The 22,785-nt window shown below is 43.7% G+C and overlaps 1 protein-coding gene across 1 annotated transcript; it reads right to left on the bottom strand.

The window, feature by feature from the left end:
- Positions 1–580: 580 nt before the first annotated feature.
- IFI30 (IFI30 lysosomal thiol reductase) lies at positions 581–18,032 on the bottom strand. Its single transcript, XM_067473566.1, has 7 exons — positions 17,851–18,032; positions 9,626–9,808; positions 9,463–9,537; positions 5,758–5,853; positions 4,038–4,190; positions 3,842–3,914; positions 581–946 (listed from the first exon to the last, which is right to left on the bottom strand). Exons 1-7 carry the CDS (start codon positions 17,983–17,985, stop codon positions 870–872), a joined length of 792 nt encoding a protein of 263 aa, XP_067329667.1. The 5' UTR covers positions 17,986–18,032; the 3' UTR covers positions 581–869.
- Between the last annotated feature and the right edge of the window lie 4,753 nt (positions 18,033–22,785).

The following is a 22,785-nucleotide window of genomic DNA, read 5'->3' as shown; positions in this document are numbered from 1 at the left end:
TCTGGGTGCAGGTGAACTACAACTTCCAAAATCAAGGTCAATTCCTGCAGTATCTTCTGTTGGTCCTGGGGCTTCTTGGTGCCAAGTGTGGTCCCAGTCCATTGTCGGTGGTGGTCACAGTTTCTCTGGATGCAGGTGAACTATAATTCCTATAAATCAATGTCCCCCAAACCACACCAGGAAGTAAAGTGGTTGCTTGCCATAGCTGCAGGCGAAACGTCAGGAGTGAATGCCTCTAGACCATGGCCATATAGCCCGAAAAAAACCTACAACAACCCAGTGATTCCGGCCATGAAAGCCTTCGACAATATTATTATTATTATTATTATTATTATTATTATTATTATTATTAGGACATGTTTACTTCTCTTCAGAAACAGTTGTTGAGGTATAAAATGGGTTCCCCTATTGTCCAAGACAATGTCTCTCAACCTTCCTAATACGGCGACCCCTTAATACAGTTCCTCATGTTGTGGTGACCCCCAACCACAAAATTATTTTTGTTGCTACTGCATAACTACTTCATAACTAGCACCGACACAATGCGTCTGAATACCTATGCTCACAGCAATGAAACAAATAAGGTGTAATGGTTTAATGCAAAAGACATGAAAGCTTAACATTTCTATAAAAACAGAAGCTGGATTGAGGTACGGCATGGCGCTGTGGAATTTCTGTGGAAGCTCACCATGATGATCAATAAACTCACTGATAAAGATCTCCTGGCTCGGATAACTAATTCGGGACCAAAGCTGCCAGAGATCTATTATTGGCTGTCTGGCAAAAAAGGGAAACAGGCTCTGAGTAATTTCAATATAACAAAACATAGCAAATTGAGATAAAGCCAGCTGTGATTCTTCCTTGGCCTTTCAATAGGCATCATCTTGCGGGGAACGAGGCCAGGCTGGTGGTGCCGCCTTCTGGTCCCGGCAAGCGATCGGTGGCTCTCCCTGCAAGGAGAAAAGCAAGCTGTCAACATGGAATGCAAGCCAGGAAATGGGAGCAGCATGTCAATTTTTTGTGCTTGTGCGCCTACTCCTATCTGGCCAAAGTGGTCCACACCTTAGCCACCTCTAGACTGGATTACTGCGATGCATTCTACGTGGGGCTGCCCTTGAAAACGGCCCGGAAATTTCAGATGATCCAACGGGCAGCAGCAAGGTTGTTAACTGGGGCTCCTTACAGGGAGCGATCATCCCTCCTGTTCAAGGAGCTCCACTGGCTGCCATTCATCTACCGGACCCAATTTAAGGTGCAGGTTCTCACCTACAAAGCCCTGAACGGTTTGGGACCCGCCTACCTGCGCGACCGCATCTCTGTATACGAACACACACGATCCCTTCGATCATCCGGAGAGGCCCTGCTCTCGATCCCACTAGCATCGCAGGCGCGATTGGTGGGGACGAGAGAGAGGGCCTTTTCGGTGGTGGCCCCTCGACTCTGGAACTCTCCCTAAAGACATCAGACAGGCCCCAACTCTGGCAGTCTTCAGGAGGAGCTTGAAGACGTGGCTGTTCCAGTGTGCCTTCCCGGAATAATGATCCCCTAGCACTTTGTCCTCCAAAGCACTTTATATTCTTTAGGTCTGCTCGTATGCCCTTCCACAAACACCGGTATCACCTTTCGTCCGTGTCTCAGGATTATTTCCAATTTTAACTCTACATTTGGCCTTCCCACTGTTTTTAATTGTGTGTTGTCTTATTGATAATGTTGTGTATTTTGTTGTCTATGTTTTTAATTGCTTGTACTGTTGTTATTATTGCTTGTATTGTTGCGTTTGGGCTCGGCCTCATGTAAGCCGCACCGAGTCCCTTGGGAAGATGGTAGCGGGGTACAAATAAAGTATTATTATTATTATTATTATTAGCCACTGGAAGGCAGCAAATGACCTAAGAAAACACATTACAAGCTGGAACCATAGTAGCTGCGATGCATTACTATGGAGTCAAAGGCCCCATGCAACACACTGCCATGCAATGCAGTTTCAGAATGCAGATGGACTGCATGATATGCCAGCGGAGCTCTATCTCCACTGCCATATATGGTAAAAATAGCCTCCCATCTACACTGCCATATAAAATCCAGAAGATCTGCTTTGAACTGGATTATACAGAAGTGTGGATTCAAATAATCCAGTTCAAAGCAGATAATAATGTGGATTATCCTTTTCGATCATCTGGATTATATGGCAATGTACACAGACAAACACAGTCAGGGATTCGCCCATCCCAAAGCACACAAAGATGCGTTGCACCGCACAAACACTGATGCGGATATCTGAATATGCGCACAAGCAGATTTGTTGTCATTCTCTCTCTCCTCACCCTCCTGCTGCCCTTCCTTTTTCCCTCGCGAACCCTGTTTTCCTTCGGAGTCACTGGCCTCCCGTGCTGATGCGCACTGTGTAAATTCAAGCTCTGTTTAATTTCATAAACATCGAGAAAAAGGAATGCTTGCAGAGAGTTTTTATGAGAATTGTTTGCTTTCCATTTGTGCTTCCGTTTAGCCACCTGTGCATCCGTGGCTCTCATCAACTCTTTTGGGATTTTGAAATGTACTTGTGTGCTGCAGCAGTCCACAACAGGGTATCGCAACACAGCTGCATATTTTCCTTGAGTACAAGCATATGCAGTGATTCGAAGAACCGCATTTTCCGGCCAAAAACGGGTTTTAAGTGCACATTTTTAACACGTGCCTTCGAGCAGGGAAAGCACAATCAAAACACCCCAAACAAATGGCCATCCAGCCTTTTTGACAATAGTAAGAATAGTAATAGGAGCAATCCCAGGGGCCATCCAGTCAACCCCCCCTTTATTCTGCCATGTAGTATAAACACAATCGAAGCACCCCAACAGGTGGCCACTTGGCCTTTGTAATACTATTACTATGACGACTACTACTACTACTATTAATAGTAATAATAGCCATCCAGCCCATCCCCTTCTGCCTTAATACAGGAAAAGCACAATCAAAGAAACCCCAACAGATGGCCATCAAGTCGTAATAGTAGTAGTAGTAGTAGTAGTAGTAGTAGTTTTTTTCTTGTCATGTCAGGAGCGACTTGGGAAACTACAAGTCGCTTCTGGTGTGAGAGAATTGGCCGTCTGCAAGGACGTTGCCCAGGGGACGCCCGGATGATTTGATGTTTTTATCATCCTTGTGGGAGGCGTCTCTCATGTCCCCGCATGAGGAGCTGGAGCTCATAGAGGGAGCTCATCCGCCTCTCCTCGGATTCAAACCTGTGACCTGTCAGTCTTCAGTCCTGCCGGCACAGGGGTTTAACCCACTGTGCCACCGGGGGCTCCAGTAGTAGTAGTAAGAGCAGTCCTAGGGGCCATCCAGTCAACCCCCTTTATTCTGCCATGCAGTATAAACACAATCAAAGCACCCCCAACAGATGGCCACCCAGCCTTTATGATAATAATATTACTTATTTATATTATTTGTGATAATAATAATAATAATAATAATAATAATAGCAGCAGACACCCCAAGGGCCATCCAGCCCAACTCCCTTCTGTCTTCATGCACAATCAAAGCACCCCCAACAGATGGCCACCCAGTCTTTGTGATAATAGTATTACTTATATATAATAGTAATAATAATAATAATAATAATAATAATAATAATAGCAGCAGACACCCCAAGGGCCATCCAACCCAACCCCCTTCTGTCTTCATGCACAATCAAAGCACCCCCAACAGATGACCACCTGGCCTTTGTAGTAGCAATAATAATGATGATGATGATGATGATGATGATGATGTTGATGATGCCAGGTGTTTGTATGCCCCACAAATGAAAGTATGTGAACATACAACATGGGTAGAAAAGGGACACTTGCCTTGTAGAGATCGCAGACCAGTCTGAAGAGTGAGTCTTGTGCCTGACCTTGGAGTTCCTCTGTGTGTTTCTGTGGAAAGCAAATAGGTTTTGTTTTGTTTTTTGGTGAACAATCCCACGTAGCAAAAGCAGAATCAAGCCAAACAGTGCTGAATGGCCATCAGCATTGGCACCGGGCCTTAACGTTGCTTACCCCATTGATGAGGATCCAGGGCACGTACTGGTGGGGCGGGTTGAGGCTTCGGGTGCTCTGGGCATTCTGGTGCATGAGCTTGTTGCCCAGATCTCCGTCTATGCAGGATGTGATGTTGGCCAGGGAAGCTTCAGGGAAGTACAGGTTCAGGCACTGGAAGGGCACAGAATCATAGAATCATAGGGTTGGAAAGGACCCCAAGGGGACATCTAGCCCAACCCCCCTTTTCTGCCAGGAAAACACAATCAAAGTAGTCCCAACAGATGGTCACCTAGCCAGAAGAAGAAGAAAAAAAGAAGAGGAAGACTACAAAGAAGAAGAAATAATAGATTTGGATGTGATCCCCAAGGTGCACTGCTCATATGTCAAAGTGACAGCAGTAACTCAAGTTGCTCTTAAGCTGGGACACTATTTAGTTGAGGTCCCACTGTATACTCCACTTCTTACTTACTTAGGCAATCCCTCGTAGTCCGAGGATGATGGTCTTCCAAGCGTAGTATCCTGGCGGTGGGTCCGTAGGTGACTGTGGAGCCCTATTCTTGATCTGCATCTTTTCCCACAGTGAGGGCATCGGTTTCCAGGTGGAAGGCAGTCCCAGCCAGGGTTGGCTTGACGTGCCTTCCTCTTGGCACGTTTCTCTGTTTCGCTCTCCATTAGTGCCGCTTCAAATTCTGCAGCACTGCTGGTCACAGCTGACCTCCAACTGGAGTGCTCAAGGGCCAGGGCTTCCCAGTTCTCAGTATCTATGCCAGAGTTCTTAAGGTTGGCTTTGAGCCCATCTTTAAATCTCTTTTCCTGTCCTCCAACATTCCGTTTTCCGTTCTTGAGTTCAGCAGTGGAACTCTCTGCCCCTGAGTGTGGTGGAGGCTCCTTCTTTGGAAGCTTTTAAACAGAGGCTGGATGGCCACCTGTCAGGGGTGATTTGAATGCAATATTCTTGCTTCTTGGCAGGGGGTTGGACTGGATGGCCCATGAGGTCTCTTCCAACTCTTTGATTCTATGATTCCATGAATAGAGCAACTGCTTTGGGAGACGGTGGTCGGGCATCCGGACAACATGGCCAGTCCAGCGGAGTTGATGGCGGAGGACCATTGCTTCAATGCTGGTGGTCTTTGCTTCTTCCAGCACGCTGACATTTGTCCGCTTGTCTTCCCAAGAGATTTGCAGGATTTTTCAGAGGCCGTGCTGATGGAATTGTTCCAGGAGTTGCATGTGATGCCTGTAGACTGTCCAAGTTTCGCAGGCGTATAGCAGGGTTGGGAGGACAATAGCTTTATAAACAAGCACCTTGGTATCCCTACGGATGTCCCGGTCCTCAAACACTCTGTGCTTCATTCGAGAAAATGCTGCACTCGCAGAGCTCAGGCGGTGTTGTATTTCAGTGTCAATGTTGACTTTTGTGGAGAGGTGGCTGCCAAAGTAGCAGAAATGGTCAACATTTTCTAATGTTACACCATTAAGCTGTATTTCTGGCACTTACTTGACTCCCGTCAGATCCTCTGAAGATGCCAGTAGCCCCAGATGCAGGTGAAACGAACAAAGGAGAAAATGCTGATAAACACATCGACCTTATAGCCTGGAAACCACACAACACGCCAGCAAATGAAACTGACCAGTACCAAAGATGCTATGCTGAACCTTTTGGTGTTTTGGTTGCAATCGGCTAACAGGCAACTATTCTGCTACAAGGATAGGGGAGTCAGAGGTGGGGAGGACTTACCGTTGGTAAGTTCTGGGTGACATTACGACTGGACTCCATGCAGAAGATGACCGGGAAGGCATAGGACACATCCTGGAAGTAGTCAATGAGGCAGGTCTATGGGACAGACAAAGAGCCTGGATTAGCCGAGCATGGAGTACAGTCATTCCACTGTCATGACACCCTGTAAAGCCACTTGTTATATTTGCACAAAATAGGGTCAATACATGAAAGGCTCTTAATGCTTACAATGTAGATGCCTGCATGTCAGTCAAGAGCAGACTTTTGGATCTTGACTTCCATAACAATCTGACTCTTGCAGCAAAGACAACTTGTTCCCCTACCACATCATTAATTCACTAAGAGCAGACTTTTGGATCTTGACTTCCATGATAATTTGACTTGCAGCAAAGACAGCTTGTTCCCCTACCACGTCATTCACTCCATAAGAGCAGACTTGTGGATCTAGACTTCCATAACAATTTGACTGTTGCAGCAAAGAAAGCTTGTTCCCCTACCACGTCATCCAATCCATAAGAGCAGATGTTTAGATATTGACGTCCATAACAACCTGACACTTGCAGCAAAGATAGCTTGTTCCCCTACCACATCATTCAATTCATAGGAGCAGAATTTTGGATCTTGACTTCCTTAACAATCTGACACCTGCAGCAAAGACAGCTTGTTCCCCTACCACATCATCCATAAGAGCAGACATTTAGATCTTGACTTCCATAGTAATAATAATAATGATAATAATAATAATAATAATAATAATACTTTATTTATATACCACTCTATCTCCCCGAGGGAGATAGATAACATCACAAAACATACAAAGTAAAAACAACATAACCATAAGATTAACAAAACAAAATATAAGCATAAAAATTGTCACCATAACACACATGTATTAAAAGTAATCCTGCCTGTTCAAGGCAATTAAAAAATTTAAAAGGCCGGGCCAAGATTTGTGCAAGACCAAAAAATCTAGAGGGTCCGGGAATTAAGTGCAATGCTATGGCAGGCAACAATAATATTAGGTACGGATCTGTGGCTGTTCATTCCGGGACCGATTAGAGGAAAGAATCTGGGTAATTGGTAGGAAGAATAAGGCCGTATTCGACAATGTGTAGGGCTGAATTAGAACTGATCATTTTCAAAGGCTTGTTGAAACCACCAGATCTTCACTTCAAGCTCTTACGAAAGGAGGGGAGGGATGGGGCCTGTCTTATTTCCCTTGGAATGGTGTTCCAGAGGTGGGGGGCCACCACCGAGAACGCCCTCTCTCTCTCGTCCCCACCAACAGCGCTTGAGACAGTAGTGGGACCGAGAGGAGCCCCCCCCCCCCCCCGGAAGATCTTAGAGCTCGTGCTGGTTCATAGAAGGAGATGTGATCGCGGAGATAGGTGGGGCCCGAACTGTCATAAAAATCTGATTCTTAAAGCAAATACAGCTTGTTCCCCTACCACGTCATTCAATTCATAGGGGCAGAATTTTGGATCTTGACTTCCTTAACAATCTGACACTTGCAGCAAAGACAGCTTGTTCCCCTACCACATCATTCAATCCATAAGAGAAGACATTTGGATCTTGACTTCCATAAAAATCTGACTCTTAAAGCAAATACAGCTTGTTCCCCTACCACGCCATTATTCCATAAGAGCAGACTTTTGGATCTTGGCTTCCATAATAACATGACTTTTCACTCTGTGCGCGTGTGGAGTCATGGCAGTTTATTTTCACTTATTTTGATTTATATCACCAAGAGGTAATCTTTGGTGACTGCAAGATGCAACTCTATGGCATTCTTTTGTGAAACTGTTGCAAATGTTATTCTTGAGATGAGCAACTCTTAATGATGCTTTCCTTTTTATCTGTGACTTCTTCTTGTTGTATAGGCCTGTGTTGTGATTTTGTTGTTGTATGCCTATAATAAAGGCCGTATGTGTGTGTGTGGATCTTAAAAGAGTTAAGAGTTTAAAAGGTCCACATAGGCAGCAGTGAAGCCAATGCGGGTCTGATCAGACATTTTGCTATCTGAGACAGAACAACAAGTGGCCAACCCACCCAAAGAGTAACCCACAAAAAGCTATCGGGGTCATTTTGACACCCAAGGAAGGCATATTGTTTGGTTGGTCCAGTCTTGGTGCAGTACTTGTGATAAATGTGGTGTGTGGATTGAATGGAAATTGTATGATTGGAGTATGATTGGGGTCCTGCAAAGACTGAAGACACCATCCTAAGACGAATGAAGCCTGAAAAACTGCAAAAGGAGGCGAAGAATTCATGAATGGCTGAGCTGTGATTTAAAAGTTGCTGATGAGAACTGCTGACATTGCTGGCCTGTTGAAAACAACATGTTTACATGATCAAAGACAATGACTCGTTACGTTATAGAAATATAACACAATGGTTCCTTATGTTATGAAGTTCAAGAGCAGTACATGTGAAAAAGATCTTGGAGTCCTCGTGGACAACAAGTTAAACATGAGCCAACAATGTGATGTGGCGGCAAAAAAGCCAATGGGATTTTGGCCTGCATCAATAAGAGCAGACACAGTGAAGACATCTGCCCTTGCGCTATGCTACTCTGCTGCTGAGTATGCATGCCCAGTGTGGAACACATCTCACCACACTAAAACAGTAGATGTGGCTCTTAATGAGACATGCCGCATTATCACAGGGTGTCTGCGCCCCACACCACTGGAGAAATTACACTGCTTAGCCGGTATTGCACCACCTGACATCCGCCGGGAAGTAGCAGCCAATAGCGAAAGGACCAAGGCAGAGACATCTCCAGCTCATCCCCTGTTTGGGCATCAACCAGCACGTCAACGACTTAAATCAAGATATAGTTTTCTTAGATCTACAGAGACACTCGCTGGAACACCCCAGCAAGCGAGAGTCCAAAAGTGCCAGGCCCAAACCCAGCACCTGAGTGCTCTCATCTGGTATCCATGGGTGATACCAGATGAGAGACCCCCCTGGGCACACAGAAAACTGGGCGACTTGGAAGGCGCTGAACAGACTGTGCTCTGGCACCACGAGATGCAGAGCCAATCTTAAGAAATGGGGCTACAAAGTGGAATCCTCGGCATGCAAGTGCGGAGAAGAACAAACCACTGACCACCTGCTGCAATGCACCCTGAGCCCTGCCACATGCACCATGGAGGACCTTCTTGCGGCAACACCAGAGGCACTCCAAGTGGCCAGATACTGGTCAAAGGACATTTAACCAACTACCAAATTTGCAAAATCTGTTTTTTTTTCTTTTTCTTTTTAATCTGTGTGTTTGTTTTGCTTTGTTAGAATTGTAATATAATGGTATGGTTGCTGATGACACGATGACACACAATAGGAGCATAGTGTCTAGATCCAGGGAAGTCATGCTACCCCTCTATTCTGCCTTGGTCTAGATTTGGAGGGCCATCTAGTCCAACTCCCTTCTTCTAGGCTGAAGGGTACCATCAAACTCTCCTGACAGATGGCCATCCAGCTTCTAAACTAATTAATATGCTTCCCCTAATAATAGTAATAATAATAATAATAATAATAATAATAATAATAATAATAATTCTGGGAAATGTAGTCTAGGAATTCTGGGAAATGTAGTTTAGGGCAGGGCCTTTTGAATTCTGGGAAATGTAGTCTAGGAAATCTGGGAAATGTAGTTTAGGGCAGGGCCATTTGTAAGGTTCAAAAAAGAATTCATGACGCACTCACCTCCATCATGTTGCCCAAGCACTCGTCCTGGCCATGCTGGCACTCAAACTGCCACCGGCTGGGTCCCTTTGTCTCCTAGTCAAGGCAAGCAGAGAGAGGATGTGAGGACAAGTGAGATGCTGTCACGCCCAACGGATCCCCACAGCAAGGGATCGGTCCTTACCTGTGCATTCCCATAAGGCACCAAGGTGATGTTCATGATGTGGGACAGCATCAGCCAGGTGGGGAAGAGCTGCAGGACCAGGAAGGCTCGGCAGGCTGGGCAGAGGCTCTCGTAATAGAGGCTGACCGAGACAGGGGGTGCCACGGAGGGGCCCGGATCAAGCTTGGCACAGTGCTTCTCCACCTGAAAGAGCCATAGAATCCTAGGGTTGGAAGAGACTCCTTGGGCGATCTAGTCCAACCCCCTTGTGCTATGCAGGGAAAGCACAATCAAAGCAGCCCCAGCAGATAGCCATCCAGCCTTTGTAATAGTAATAATAATGATGATGGCAGTAATAGCAGCAACCTCAGGTGTCATCTAGTCCAACTTCATTCTGCCATGCAGGAAAGGAACACACACACACACACCCGACAGGTGGCCCTCTGTTTAAGAGTCTCCAAGGAAAGAGCTTCCATCGGACTCCGAGGAACAATAATAATAATAATAATAATAATAATAGTAATGGAAGAAACCACACAAACCATCCAGTCCTTCTTTCTGCCAGGCAGGAAAAGCACAATCAAAGCACACACCCCAGCAGATGGCTATCCAGCCTCTGCTAAATGATAAGTAATAATAATAATAATAATAATAATAATAAGAGTTGGAAGAAAGAGACCACACAAGCCATCTACTCCAACCTCCTTCTGCCTCCAGGCAGGAAAACTACAATCAAAGCACCACTACCCTGACAGATAGCCATCCAGCCTCTGCTTAATGATAAGTAATAATAATAATAATAATAATCATCATCATCATCATCAATAGAGGTGGAGGAGACCACAAAAGCGGTCTAGTCCAACCTCATTCTGCCACGCAGAAAAAGCACAATCAAAGCATCCTCCCCCACCCACCCCCCGTCCCGGCAGATGCCCATCCAGCCTCTGCTTAATGATAATAGTAATAGTAGTAATAATAATAAATAGAGTTGGTAGAGACCACACAAGCCATCTAGTCCAACCTCCTTCTGCCTTCAGGCAGGAAAAGCACAATCAAAGCACCACAACTCTGACAGATGGCCACCCAGTCTCTGCTTAATGATAAGCAATAACAACAACAATAAATAGAGTTGGAAGTGAGCACCAAAGCCATCTAGTCCATCTGCCATGTAGGAAAAGCACAATCAAAGCATCCTCCCACCCCCCGGCAGATGGCCATCCAGCCTCTGCTTAAAGATAAGTAATAGTAGTAGTAATAATAATAATAACCATCATCATCATCATAAATAGAGTCGGAAGAGACCACACAAGCAATTGAGTCTGACCCCCTTCTACCATGCAGGATCAAAACATAATCAAAGCACACACACACACCCTGACAGATGGACATCCAGCCTGTGCTTAATGATTAATATTATTATTATTATTATTAGTAGTAGTAGTAGTAGTAGTAATAATAATAATAATAATAATAATAATAAAGCTGGAAGAGACCACACAAGCAATTGAGTCCAACCCCTTTCTGCCATGCAGGAAAAGCACATTTGTCAAGCCCCGCACATCGCATGATGTGTTCTGCATACAAGTTGAATAAGCTGGGTGAGAGTATACAACCCTGCCGTATGCCTTTCCCAATCTTGAACCAGTCTGTTGTTCCATGGTCAGTTCTGACTGTTGCTACTTGGTCCTTGTACAGATTCCTCAGGAGAGAGACAAGGTGGCTTGGGATGCCCATCCCACCAAGAACTTGCCACAATTTATTATGATCCACACAGTCAAAGGCTTTAGAATGGTTAATGAAAAAGAAATAGATGTTTTTCTGAAACTCCCTGCCTTTCTCCATTATCCAGCGGATGTTGGCAATTTGGTCTCTCGTTCCTCTGCCTTTTCTAAACCCAGCTTGTCCATCTGCCAACTCTCTCTCCATGTATTGCTGGAGTCTTCCTTGCCTTGCAGGATCTTGAGCATTACCCTACTGGCATGAGAAATAAGGGCCACTGTACGGAGGTTTGAGCAGTCTTTCACATTTCCCTTTTTTTGGTATGGGGATACAAGTTGATTTTTTCCAGTCTGATGGCCATTCTTTTTTTATTTTTTTATTTTTTTCCCCAACTATAATTTTTTTAAATTTTTTTAAATTTTATTATTACTATTGTATAATACATAGAAACATTCCATCTTTGAAAATAACATTCAAAATTACTATTGTATAATACATAGAAACATTCCATCTTTGAAGATAACATTCAAAATACCAGTTTTTTCCCCAATCCCGCCACCAGCACACCCCCCCCCCCCCCACCGGGAACAAATAGATACTTTAGTTGTGTTTATTACAATTGTTCAATCATGAGAATAGTTTTGTTCAACACCGTATATTTATCTTTCCCCTTTATTCTATATATGAGGCCCTTCCATTTTGCTTTCCATGTCTTTTTGCTTTGACCCATCATATAGTAACTTTTCCTTTCGCTAATATAATCTTGAAGAAGGTAATCTGCTAAATATTTGTACCAGGTTTTTGTATCCCATTTCTTGTGGTCTTTCCAACATTAAAGCCTCAGGGCCACTGAGGCTTTAATTCCCTCTATCATATGTTTTATTATTTCCTCACTTTCCTTATATTCCTCTTTATTTTCGAATTTCTGAGTGAAAAATTTGGCCTTATTCCATTCTATCTTGATCCCTAATAGCTCCTCCATTTCTTTCCTGATTATTTCTTGGAACTTTTGGATTTTTTCACATTCCCACCACATGTGGGCATATGTTCCTATTTTACCACAGTTGTGCCAACATAATTTTGGGCACGTTTTTGTGATATGCGCCAGTTGCACAGGAGTTCTGTACCATTTTGTCAATATTTTTCGTTGCATCTGATGGCCATTCTTGTGTTTTCCATATTTGCTGGCATATGGCACGCATCACCTTGACAGCATCCTCTTCCAAGATCTTAAACAGTTCAGCTGGGATTCCGTCGTCTCCTGCTGCCTTGTTGTTAGCAATGCTTCTTAAGGCCCATCCAACCTCAGGATGTCTGGTTCTAATTCATTCACCACACTGTCAAAACTATCCTCGATATTGTTATCCTTCCTATACAGATCTTCTGTATAGTCTCGCCACCTTCTCTTGATCTCTTCAGCTTCTGTTAGGTCCCTGCCATCTTTGTTTCTTATCATACCAATTTTTGCCTGAAATTTACCTCCAATGTTTCTAATTTTCTGGAAGAGGTCTCTTGTCCTTCCTATTCTGTTGTCTTCTTCCACTTCCATGCATTGCTTGTTTAAAAATAGTTCTTTATCTCTTCTGGCTAACCTCTGGAACAGCGCATTTAATTGGGCATATCTCCCCTTATCAATGTTTCCTTTTGCTTTCCTCCTTTCTTGGGCTACTTCCAGTGTCTCAGCAGACAACCATTTTGCCTTCTTGCATACATTATATGCATACATTAACATTAAAAACATTTGACTCAACATTAAAATATACTATATACTACTCCCATTGCATTAACTACTACACCCTAACTAGAGTGGCTTCACTCTTGTGCAGGTGGTCAGGTCAAAGGTATTAACTCTGCTATCACTTAGACAATGCCAGGTAATTTCCAAATCCTGGCAGAATGTGCTGCCTGGGAGTCATATGTCTCCTTCTCTGGGGGTTTTGAAGCGTAAGGTGCATGGTCATCTGTTGGGAGGGCTCAGGTTGTGTTTTCCTGCTTGGCAAGGGGTTAGATGTGGATGGCCCTTGCGGTGTCTTTCTTCCAACTCTAGGATTCAGTTCCGAAATGGAAACCCCTCTGTTTGGCCCCAAAGTGAGCTGAACTACCCTTCTTCTATAGGGCACAGCATCTGCAGAACTGTGAGTCAGAAGGCAACTTGATCATTCTTTATTTTTAACCCGGCTTCCTTCTTCAAAAAGCGAAGTGAAAGAAAGAAGCCTTTTCTGGGCAATTAGGACAGTACCTTCCTTGCAATTCTGCAGAAATGCTGGGGAATTCCAAAGAAGGGTTTTTTCCCCTGCCATCATCGCAATAGTAATAATAATAATAATAATAATAATAATAGTAATAATTTAATAAAATAAAATAATAATCATTAAATTATTTAAAGATTGAACTGCAAAGACTCTGGCACAAACCAGTCAAGGTGGTCCCAGTGGTGATCGGCACACTGGGTGCAGTGCCTAAAGACCTTGGCCTGCACTTAAACACAATCGGCGCTGACCAAATTACCATCTGTCAGCTGCAGAAGGCCACCTTACTGGGATCTGCATGCATTATTTGCCGATACATCACACAGTCCTAGACACTTGGGAAGTGTCCGACGTGTGATCCTCTACAACAGCCAGCAGGGTGCCTGCTGTGGACTCATCTCCTGGTGTTAATAATAACAATAACAATAACAAGGTGGTCCCAGTGGTGATCGGCACACTGGGTGTAGTGCCTAAAGACCTTGGCCTGTACTTAAACACAATCGGCGCTGACGAAATTACCATCCGTCAGCTGCAAAAGACCACCCTACTGGGATCTGCACGCATTATTCGCTGATACATCACATAGTCCTAGACACTTGGGAAGTGTCCAACGTGTGATCCAATACAACAACCAGCACAGTGATCTTGTTTGCTGTGTACTGTTCTTGTTGTGTTCCACATAATAATGTAATAACAATAAATAGAATAGGAAGAGATCAGATCCCCAAGGGCCATCTAGTCCAACCCCCTTCTGCCCTCATGCAGGAAAAGCACAATCAAAGCCCTCCCAACAGATGGCCATCCAGTCTCAATAACAATAATAATAATAATAATAATAATAATGTTGGAAAAGATTCCCAAAGGCCATCCAACCCAACCCAGTCTGTCTGTCCGTCCGTGGCCATGGACTATGATTTCGGATAATGTGATTTTAAATAGTGTTTTAGAGTTTGATATGTTGGTTTTTAATGATCATTTTAAAATAGATGTTTATTTTACTATATATATATGTTTACATGCCATTGAATCATTGCCTATACATGTAAGCCACCTTGACTTCTCTACAGAGTTGAGAAGGGCAGGATATAAATAGGGTAAATAAATGAAATAAAAGAAATGTATGCCTCTATCTATCTTAAGGGATTGGATGACCCTAGGGGGTCTTTTCCTCTATCTATCTGTCTGTCCGTCCGTCCATCCGTCCGTCCAACACTACAACTAACTAACTAACTAACTAACTGTCGGTCGATCCGTCCATATATCCACCAATACATGTCTCTCTTTCTCTATCTCTCTACCTATCTACCTACCTATCCATCCACCTATGTATATATGTATCTATGTAACTACCTACCTACCTACGTATCCATCTACCTGCCTTTCTACCTGTCTGTCGGTTTATCTACCTGTTTCTTTATCTACCCACCTACGTACCTACCTATCTGTCTATCTATCTACCTACTTATCTATCTACTTATCTTTCTACCTGTTTGTCTATTATTTATTTATAATTATAGAAATTATAAATATATATAAATAATTATAATTATATACATAAATATTCATCTACCTACCTGTCTGTCTTTCTATCTACCTGCCTACTTATCTGTCTATATCTACCTATCTACGTACCTACCTATCTACTGTCTGTTTATCTATCTATCTATCTATCTACCTATCTGTCTACCTACCTACCTACCTATCTGTCTATATATCTTTCTACCTACCTACCTGTCTATATCTACCTACCTACATACCTACCTGTCTGTCTATCTATCTATCTACCTACTTACCTACTTATCTATCTATCTACTTGTATATCTGCCTATCTACGTACCTACCTAGCTACTGTCTGTTTATCTATCTATCTATCTATCTACCTACTTACCTATCTACTTATCTATCTACCTACCTACCTGTCTATCTATCTACCTACCTGTCTATATCTACTTACCTACATACCTACCTATCTACCTGTCTGTCTATCTATCTATCTATCTATCTACCTACCTACTTACCTATCTATCTACTTGTATATCTACCTACCTACATACCTACCTGTCTGTCTGTCTATCTATCTATCTATCTACCTACCTACTTACCTACTTATTTATCTATCTACTTGTATATCTGCCTATCTATGTACCTACCTATCTACTGTCTGTTTATCTATCTGTCTATCTATCTACTTACCTATCTACTTATCTATCTATCTACCTATCTACCTACCTATCTACCTGTCTATATCTACCTACCTACATACCTATCTATCTATCTATCTATCTATCTATCTACCTACCTACTTACCTATCTATCTACTTGTATATCTGCCTACCTACATACCTACCTATCTACCTACCTATTGGTCTGTCTCTGTATCTATCTACCCACTTACCTATCTACTTATCTGTCTGTCTACCCACCTACCTATCTACCTGTCTATCTACCTGTCTGTCTGTCTACCTACCGGTCTATTGGCCTGTCTATCTGCCTATCTGCCTATCTGCCTATCTATCTATCTATCTATCTATCTATCTATCTATCTGTCTGTCTGCCTGCCTGCCTACTTACTTACTTACCTACCTACCTATCTACCTATCTACCCATCCATCTATCTACATTTCTGTCTTTCTCTATTTATCTATCCACGTGTGTCTTTCTTTATCTAATTATCTATCTATCTATTCATCCATCCATCCATTCGTCAATACATGTTTATCTAAAGCAGTGGTTCTTAACCTGTTTATCCCCAGGTGTTTTGGCCTACAACTCCCAGAAATCTCAGCCAGTTTACCAGCTGTTAGGATTTCTGGGGGTTGAAGGCCAAAACATCTGGGCACCCACAGGTTGAGAAACACTGGTCTAAAGGGATGGGACTGGGTGGCCTTTGGGGGTCCTTTCCAACTCTAAGATTCCATCTCTCTGTGCCCCCATGCTGTGGCCCACATGGGGGTTCTGTGTGGGAGGTTTGGCCCAATTCTATCATTGGTAGGGTTCAGAATGCTCTATGATTGTAGGTGAACTATAAATCACAGCAACTACAACTCCCAAATGTCAAGATTCTATTTTCCCCAAACTCCACCAGTGTTCACATTTGGGCATATTGAGTATTTGTGTAGAGTTTGGTCCAGGTTCATCATTGTTTGAGTCCATAGTGATCTCTGGATGTAGGTGAACTACAACTCCAAAACCAAAGGACACTGCCCAACAAACCCTTCCAATATTTTCTGTTGGTCATGGGAGAACTGTGTACCAAGTTTGGTTCAATTCCATCGTTGGTGGGGTTCAGAATGCTCTTTAGAATCATAGAATCAAAGAGTTGGAAGAGACCTCATGGGCCATCCAGTCCAACCCCATTCTGCCAAGAAGCAGGAATATTGCATTCAAATCACCCCTGACAGATGGCCATCCAGCCTCTGTTTAAAAGCTTCCAAAGAAGGAGCCTCCACCACACTCCGGGGCAGAGAGTTCCACTGCTGAACGGCTCTCACAGTCAGGAAGTTCTTCCTCATGTTCAGATGGAATCTCCTCTCTTGTAGTTTGAAGCCATTGTTCCGCGTCCTAGTCTCCAAGGAAGCAGAAAACAAGCTTGCTCCCTCCTCCCTGTGGCTTCCTCTCACATATTTATACATGGCTATCATATCTCCTCTCAGCCTTCTCTTCTTCAGGCTAAACATGCCCAGCTCCTTAAGCCGCTCCTCATAGGGCTTGTTCTCCAGACCTTTTATCATTTTAGTCGCTCTCCTCTGGACACATTCCAGCTTGTCAATATCTCTCTTGAATTGTGGTGCCCAGAACTGGACACAATATTCCAGGTGTGGTCTAACCAAAACATTTTGATTTTACCAAAGATTTTGATTTAAAATCTTTGATTGTAGGTGAACTATAAATCCCATCAACTACAACTCCCAAATGACAGAATCAATTTTTTTGAGTGAAGGACATACATTGGGTTGTTAGGTGTCTTGTGTCCAAATTTGGTGTCAATTCATCCAGTGGTTTTTGAGTTCTGTTAATCCCACAAACGAACATTACATTTTTATGTATATAGATTATTATTATTATTGAGGCTGGATGGCCACCTGTTGGGAGTGCTTTGATTGGGCTCTTCCTGCATAATGCCAGAAGGGGTTGGACTGGAGAGGTCCCTTCCAGTTGGAGGATTCTCTCTCTGTCTCTAGACTGGAGGACTCCCCACCTTCTGGGTGCCTCTCTCCTCCTGCCTTCGGGGGTGGGACTGGCTGGCCTTGGGAGGTCCCTTCCCAGGTTCCCACTCACCTGGCAGGTGCGGGCGGTCTCCCCGTGGTGGCACCAGAGGGGCGGGGCTTGGGGGCAAGGAGGGCCCCCCAACACAGCGCCCCCCAAAAGGGACACACTGGCCGACAACACCCAGAACAGCCTCGCCAGAGCCATGAGCTCGTCCTTCTGGCCAGGGAAGAAGCCCAGGAGGGAGGTTGGGAGGGAGGAGGCTCCTTTGGGGAAGGGGGGCCGGGTTGGCTCCTCCCTCTTTCTCCCTCAGCAAGCTGTTCTCTCTCTGGTCCGCCTCCGGGAGGAGGAGGAGGAGAAGGAGGAAGCAGCCCTTCTTCCCTTTGCCCTCCCCAGCAAGGTTGGGCTAGATGACCTTCAGGGGTCCCTTCTCGCCAGCCAACTTCTTCTCCTTCCTTTCTTTTCTTTCTGTCCTTCCTTTCCCTTCCTTCCTTCCTTCTTTTACTTTCTTTCTTTCCTTCCGTTTCCTTCATTCCTTCCTCCCTTTTCCCTTCATGCCTTCATTCTTTCTTTTTCCTTAGTTCCTCCCTCCCTTTTCTTTCTTTCTTTCTTTCTTTCTTTCTTTCTTTCTTTCCTTTTCCTTCATTCCTTCCTTTCCTTCCATCTTTTTTCCTTAGTTCCTTCCTTCCTTTTCTTTCTTTCTTTCCTTCCTTTTCCTTCATTCCTTCCTTTCCTTTCTTCTTTCTTTTTTCCTTAGTTCCTTCCTCCTTTTTCTTTCTTTCTTTCCTTTCTTTTCCTTCCTTCCTTCCTTTCCCTCCTTCTTTCTTTTTTCCTTAGTTCCTTCCTACCTTTTCTTTCTTTCTTTCCTTCCTTTTCCTTCATTCCTTCCTTTCCTTCCTTCTTTCTTTTTCCTTAGTTCCTTTTCTTTCTTTCCTTCCTTTTCCTTCATTCCTTCCTTTCCCTCCTTCTTTCTTATTCTTTAGTTCCTTCCTCCCTTTTCTTTCCTTCATTCCTTCCTTTCCTTCCTTCCTTCTTTCTTTTTCATTAGTTCCTTCCTCCCTTTTTCTTTTCTTTTCTTTCTTTCCTTCCTTTCCCTTCATTCCTTCCTTTCTTTCCTTCTTTCTTTTTCCTTAGTTCCTTCCTCCCTTTTCTTTCTTTCTTTCTTTCTTTCTTTTTCCTTAGTTCCTTCCTTTTCTTTCTTTCTTTCCTTCCTTTTACTTCATTCCTTTCTTTCCTTCCTTCTTTCTTTTTCCTTAGTTCCTTCCTTTTCTTTCTTTCTTTCTTTCCTTCCTTTTCCTTCATTCCTTCCTTTCCTTTCTTCTTTTTTCTTAGTTCCTCCCTCCCTTTTCTTTCTTTCCTTCCTTTTCCTTCAGTCCTTCCTTTCCTTCCTTCTTTCTTTTTCCTTAGCTCCTCCCTCCCTTTTCTTTCTTTCTTTCTTTCCTTCCTTCCTTTTCCTTCATTCCTTCATTTCCTTTCTTCTTTTTCCTTAGTTCCTTCCTCCCCTTTTCTTTTCTTTCTTTCCTTCCTTTTCCTTCATTCCTTTCTCTCTCTTTCTTTCTTTCCTTCTTTTTACTTAATCTCTTCTTTGTTTCACTTTCTTTCCTTGCTGCCTTTTCCTTAATTCCTTCCTTCCTTTTCTTTCTTTCCTTCTTTTTCTTTCTTTCCTTTTTCTTAATTCTTTTCTTTCCTTCCTTCCTTCTTTTTCTTTAATTCCTTCCTTCTTTTATTTCTTTCCTTCTTTTCTTCCCTTCCTTCTCTTTCTTTCCTTCTTTTTCCTTAATTCCTTCCTTCTTTTACTTTCTCTTTCCTCCCTTTCCCTTAATCCCCTCCTCCCTTTTCTTTGTTTCCTTTTCCTTCCTCCCCCTCTCCCTTCCTTTTCTTTCTTCCCTCCCCTCATTCCCTCCTTCCTTCTTCTCCCTTCCTTTTCTTTCTTTCCTTCCTTCCTTCCTTCCCTTCCTCCTTCTTTCTTTTTCCTCCCTACCTTCCTTTTCTTCTTTCTTTTTTTCTTTCTTTTCTTCCCTTCCTTCTCCTCCCTCCCTTTTCTTCCTCCTCCTTCCTTTGATTTGACCTGAAAAGGCCGCCTCCTTTTCTCCTTCTCATTCACACTAGATGTGTTCTGTCACTTTTGTGTGTCTTCCGTTGCTGCCTTTAAGACCCCTTCACCAGCCTTAGGAACACACAGAATAATAATAATAATAATAATAATAATAATAATAATAATAATAATTTTTGTGTCATGAGCTACTTGAGAAACTGCAAGTTGCTTCTGGTGTGAGAGAATTGACTGTCTGCAAGGATGTTTCCCAGGGGACGTTGCCTGGACGTTTTTCATGTTGTGTGGGAGGCTTTTCTCATGTCCTTGCATGGGGTGCTGGAGCTGACAGAGGGAGCTCCTCCACGCTCTCTCTGGATTCGAACCTCCAACCTCCCAGTCTTTTTAAAAAATATATTTTTTATTATTTTATCAATTATTACATTTATTATACATTTGTTTATAGTAGTTACATATTATTCAACACCCTCGTTAACATATAATCTTATTCTTCTGTTCCAACCTCTCAGTCTTCAGTCCTGCCAGCACAAGGGTTTAATCCATTGTGCCACTGGGGGCTCCTAATAATAATAATAATAGTAGTAATAATAATAACAATAATAATAATAATAATAGCAGAGAAACAACTGGAAAAACTGACACGATATGAGGATTTTAAAATTGAACTGCAAAGACTCTGGCACAAACCAGTCAAGGTGGTCCCAGTGGTGATCGGCACACTGGGTGCAGTGCCTAAAGACCTTGGCCTGCACTTAAACACAATCGGCGCTGACAAAATTACCATCTGCCAGCTGCAGAAGGCCACCTTACTGGGATCTGCACGCATTATTTGCTAATACATCACACAGTCCTAGACACTTGGGAAGTGTCCGACGTGTGATCCAATTCAACAGTCGGCAGAGTGTCTGCTGTGGACTCATCTTGTTGTGTTTCAAATAATAATAATAATACTACAAGGATTTAAAGATCGAAGTGCAAAGACTCTGGCACAAGCCAGTCAAGGTGGCCCCAATGGTGATCGGCACACTGGGTGCAGTGCCTCAAGACCTTGGCCTGCACTTAAAAACCATTGGTGCTGACAAAATCACCACCTGTCAGCTGCAAAAGGCCACCCTACTCGAATCTGCATACATTTTTTGCCGATATATCACATGGTCCTAGACACTTGGGAAATGTCCGATGTGTGATCAAATACAAAAACCAGCAGGGTGAGCTTGTTTGCTGTGTACTAATATTGTCATGTATCAAATAACAATAATGTTTATTTCTATCCTTTCCCCTCTCACTGAAGGGACTGGATGGCCTTTGGGGATCTCTTCCAACTCTAGATTATCATCATCATGATGCAGAGACTGGATGGCCATCTATCGGGTGCTTTGATTGTGCTTTTCATGCTTGGCAGAAAGAAGGGGGTTGGACTGGATGGCCTTTAGAGGTCTTTTCCAACTCTATGATTCTGTAGGTGTCTTTAAGAGGGAGGTTGGTTCCGTCCATAGAGTTATAGTTCACCTGATGGCAGGTGAACTATAACTCCAAGTAATTGCAACTCCCAAATATCAGGATCTGTTTTCCCTAACCTCCACCAGTGTTCAAATTTAGGCATTTTGAGTATTTCATGCCAAGTTTGATCCAGTTCCATAGTTGTTGGGTTTCTCAGATCTCTCCAGATGTAGGTGAACTACATCTCCCCTAAATCCCTGCCAATTTCTCCCAAACCCCTCCAGTATTTTCTGTTGGTCATGTGGGTTCTCTGTGCCAAGTTTCATCCAGTTCTGTAATTTGTGGGGGTCTCAGTGGTCTGTGGAGTCAGAGCTGAATCGGTTGAAGGTACATTCAAAGTTAACATTGACACGGAAATTCAACACCGCCTGAGCTCTGCGAGTGCAGCATTTTTCCGAATGAAGCAGAGTGTTTGAGGACCGGGACATCCGTAGGGAGACCAAGGTGCTTGTCTACAAAGCTATTGTCCTCCCAACCCTGCTCTATGCCTGCGAAACGTGGACTGTCTACAGACGTCACATGCAACTCCTGGAACGATTCCATCAGCGCTGCCTCCGGAAAATCTTGCAAATCTCCTAGGAAGACAAGCAGACAAATGTCAGCGTGCTGGAAGAAGGAAAGACCACCAGCATTGAAGCGATGGTCCTCCGCCATCAACTCAGCTGGACCGGCCACGTTGTCCGGATGCCCGACCACCGTCTCCCAAAGCAGTTGCTCTACTCCGAACTCAAGAACAGAAAACGTAATGTTGGTGGACAGGAAAAGAGATTGAAAGATGGGCTCAAAGCCAACCTTAAAAACTTTGGCATAGACACTGAGAACTGGGAAGCCCTTGAATGCTCCAGCTGGAGGTCAGCTGTGACCAGCAGTGCTGTAGAATTTGAAGAGGCACGAATGGAGGACGAAAGAGAGAAACGTGCCAAGAGGAAGGCGCGTCAAGCTTTAGAAAGCTTGGGGGTCATGGCTTTAGAAAGGTTGAGAACCACTGACTTAGGCGATCCCTCATTGTCAGATAGGATTGTCTTCCAAGATCGGTGTACTGGCGGTGGGTCCGTAGGCAACTGTGGAGCCCTATTCTTGACCCACATCTTCCACAGTGAAGACATTGGTTTCGAGGTGGAAGGCAGTCCCAGTAAGGGTTGACTTCACGTGCCTTCCTCTTGGCATGTTTATCCCTTTTGTCCCCCATTCGTGCCTCTTCAAATTCCACAGCACTGCTGGTCACAGCTGACCTCAAGAGTCAGGGCTTCCCAGTTCTCGCTGTCTATGTCACAGTTTTTAAGGCTGGCTTTAAGTCCATCTTTAAATCTCTTTTCCTGTCCCCCAACATGACGTTTTCCATTCTGGAGTTGGGAGTATAACAACTGCTTCGGGAGGCAGTGATCTGTGGGCATTCGTACAATGTGGCCGTCAGTCCAGTGGAGTTGATGGCATAGGAGCACCGCTCCAATGCT

Source organism: Anolis sagrei, chromosome X, assembly GCF_037176765.1.
Source record: "Anolis sagrei isolate rAnoSag1 chromosome X, rAnoSag1.mat, whole genome shotgun sequence".
NCBI classification, from domain to species: Eukaryota; Metazoa; Chordata; class Lepidosauria; order Squamata; family Dactyloidae; genus Anolis; species Anolis sagrei.
The sequence above is the reverse complement of the archived record's forward strand: the minus strand, read 5'-3'. Positions and strand labels throughout refer to the sequence as shown.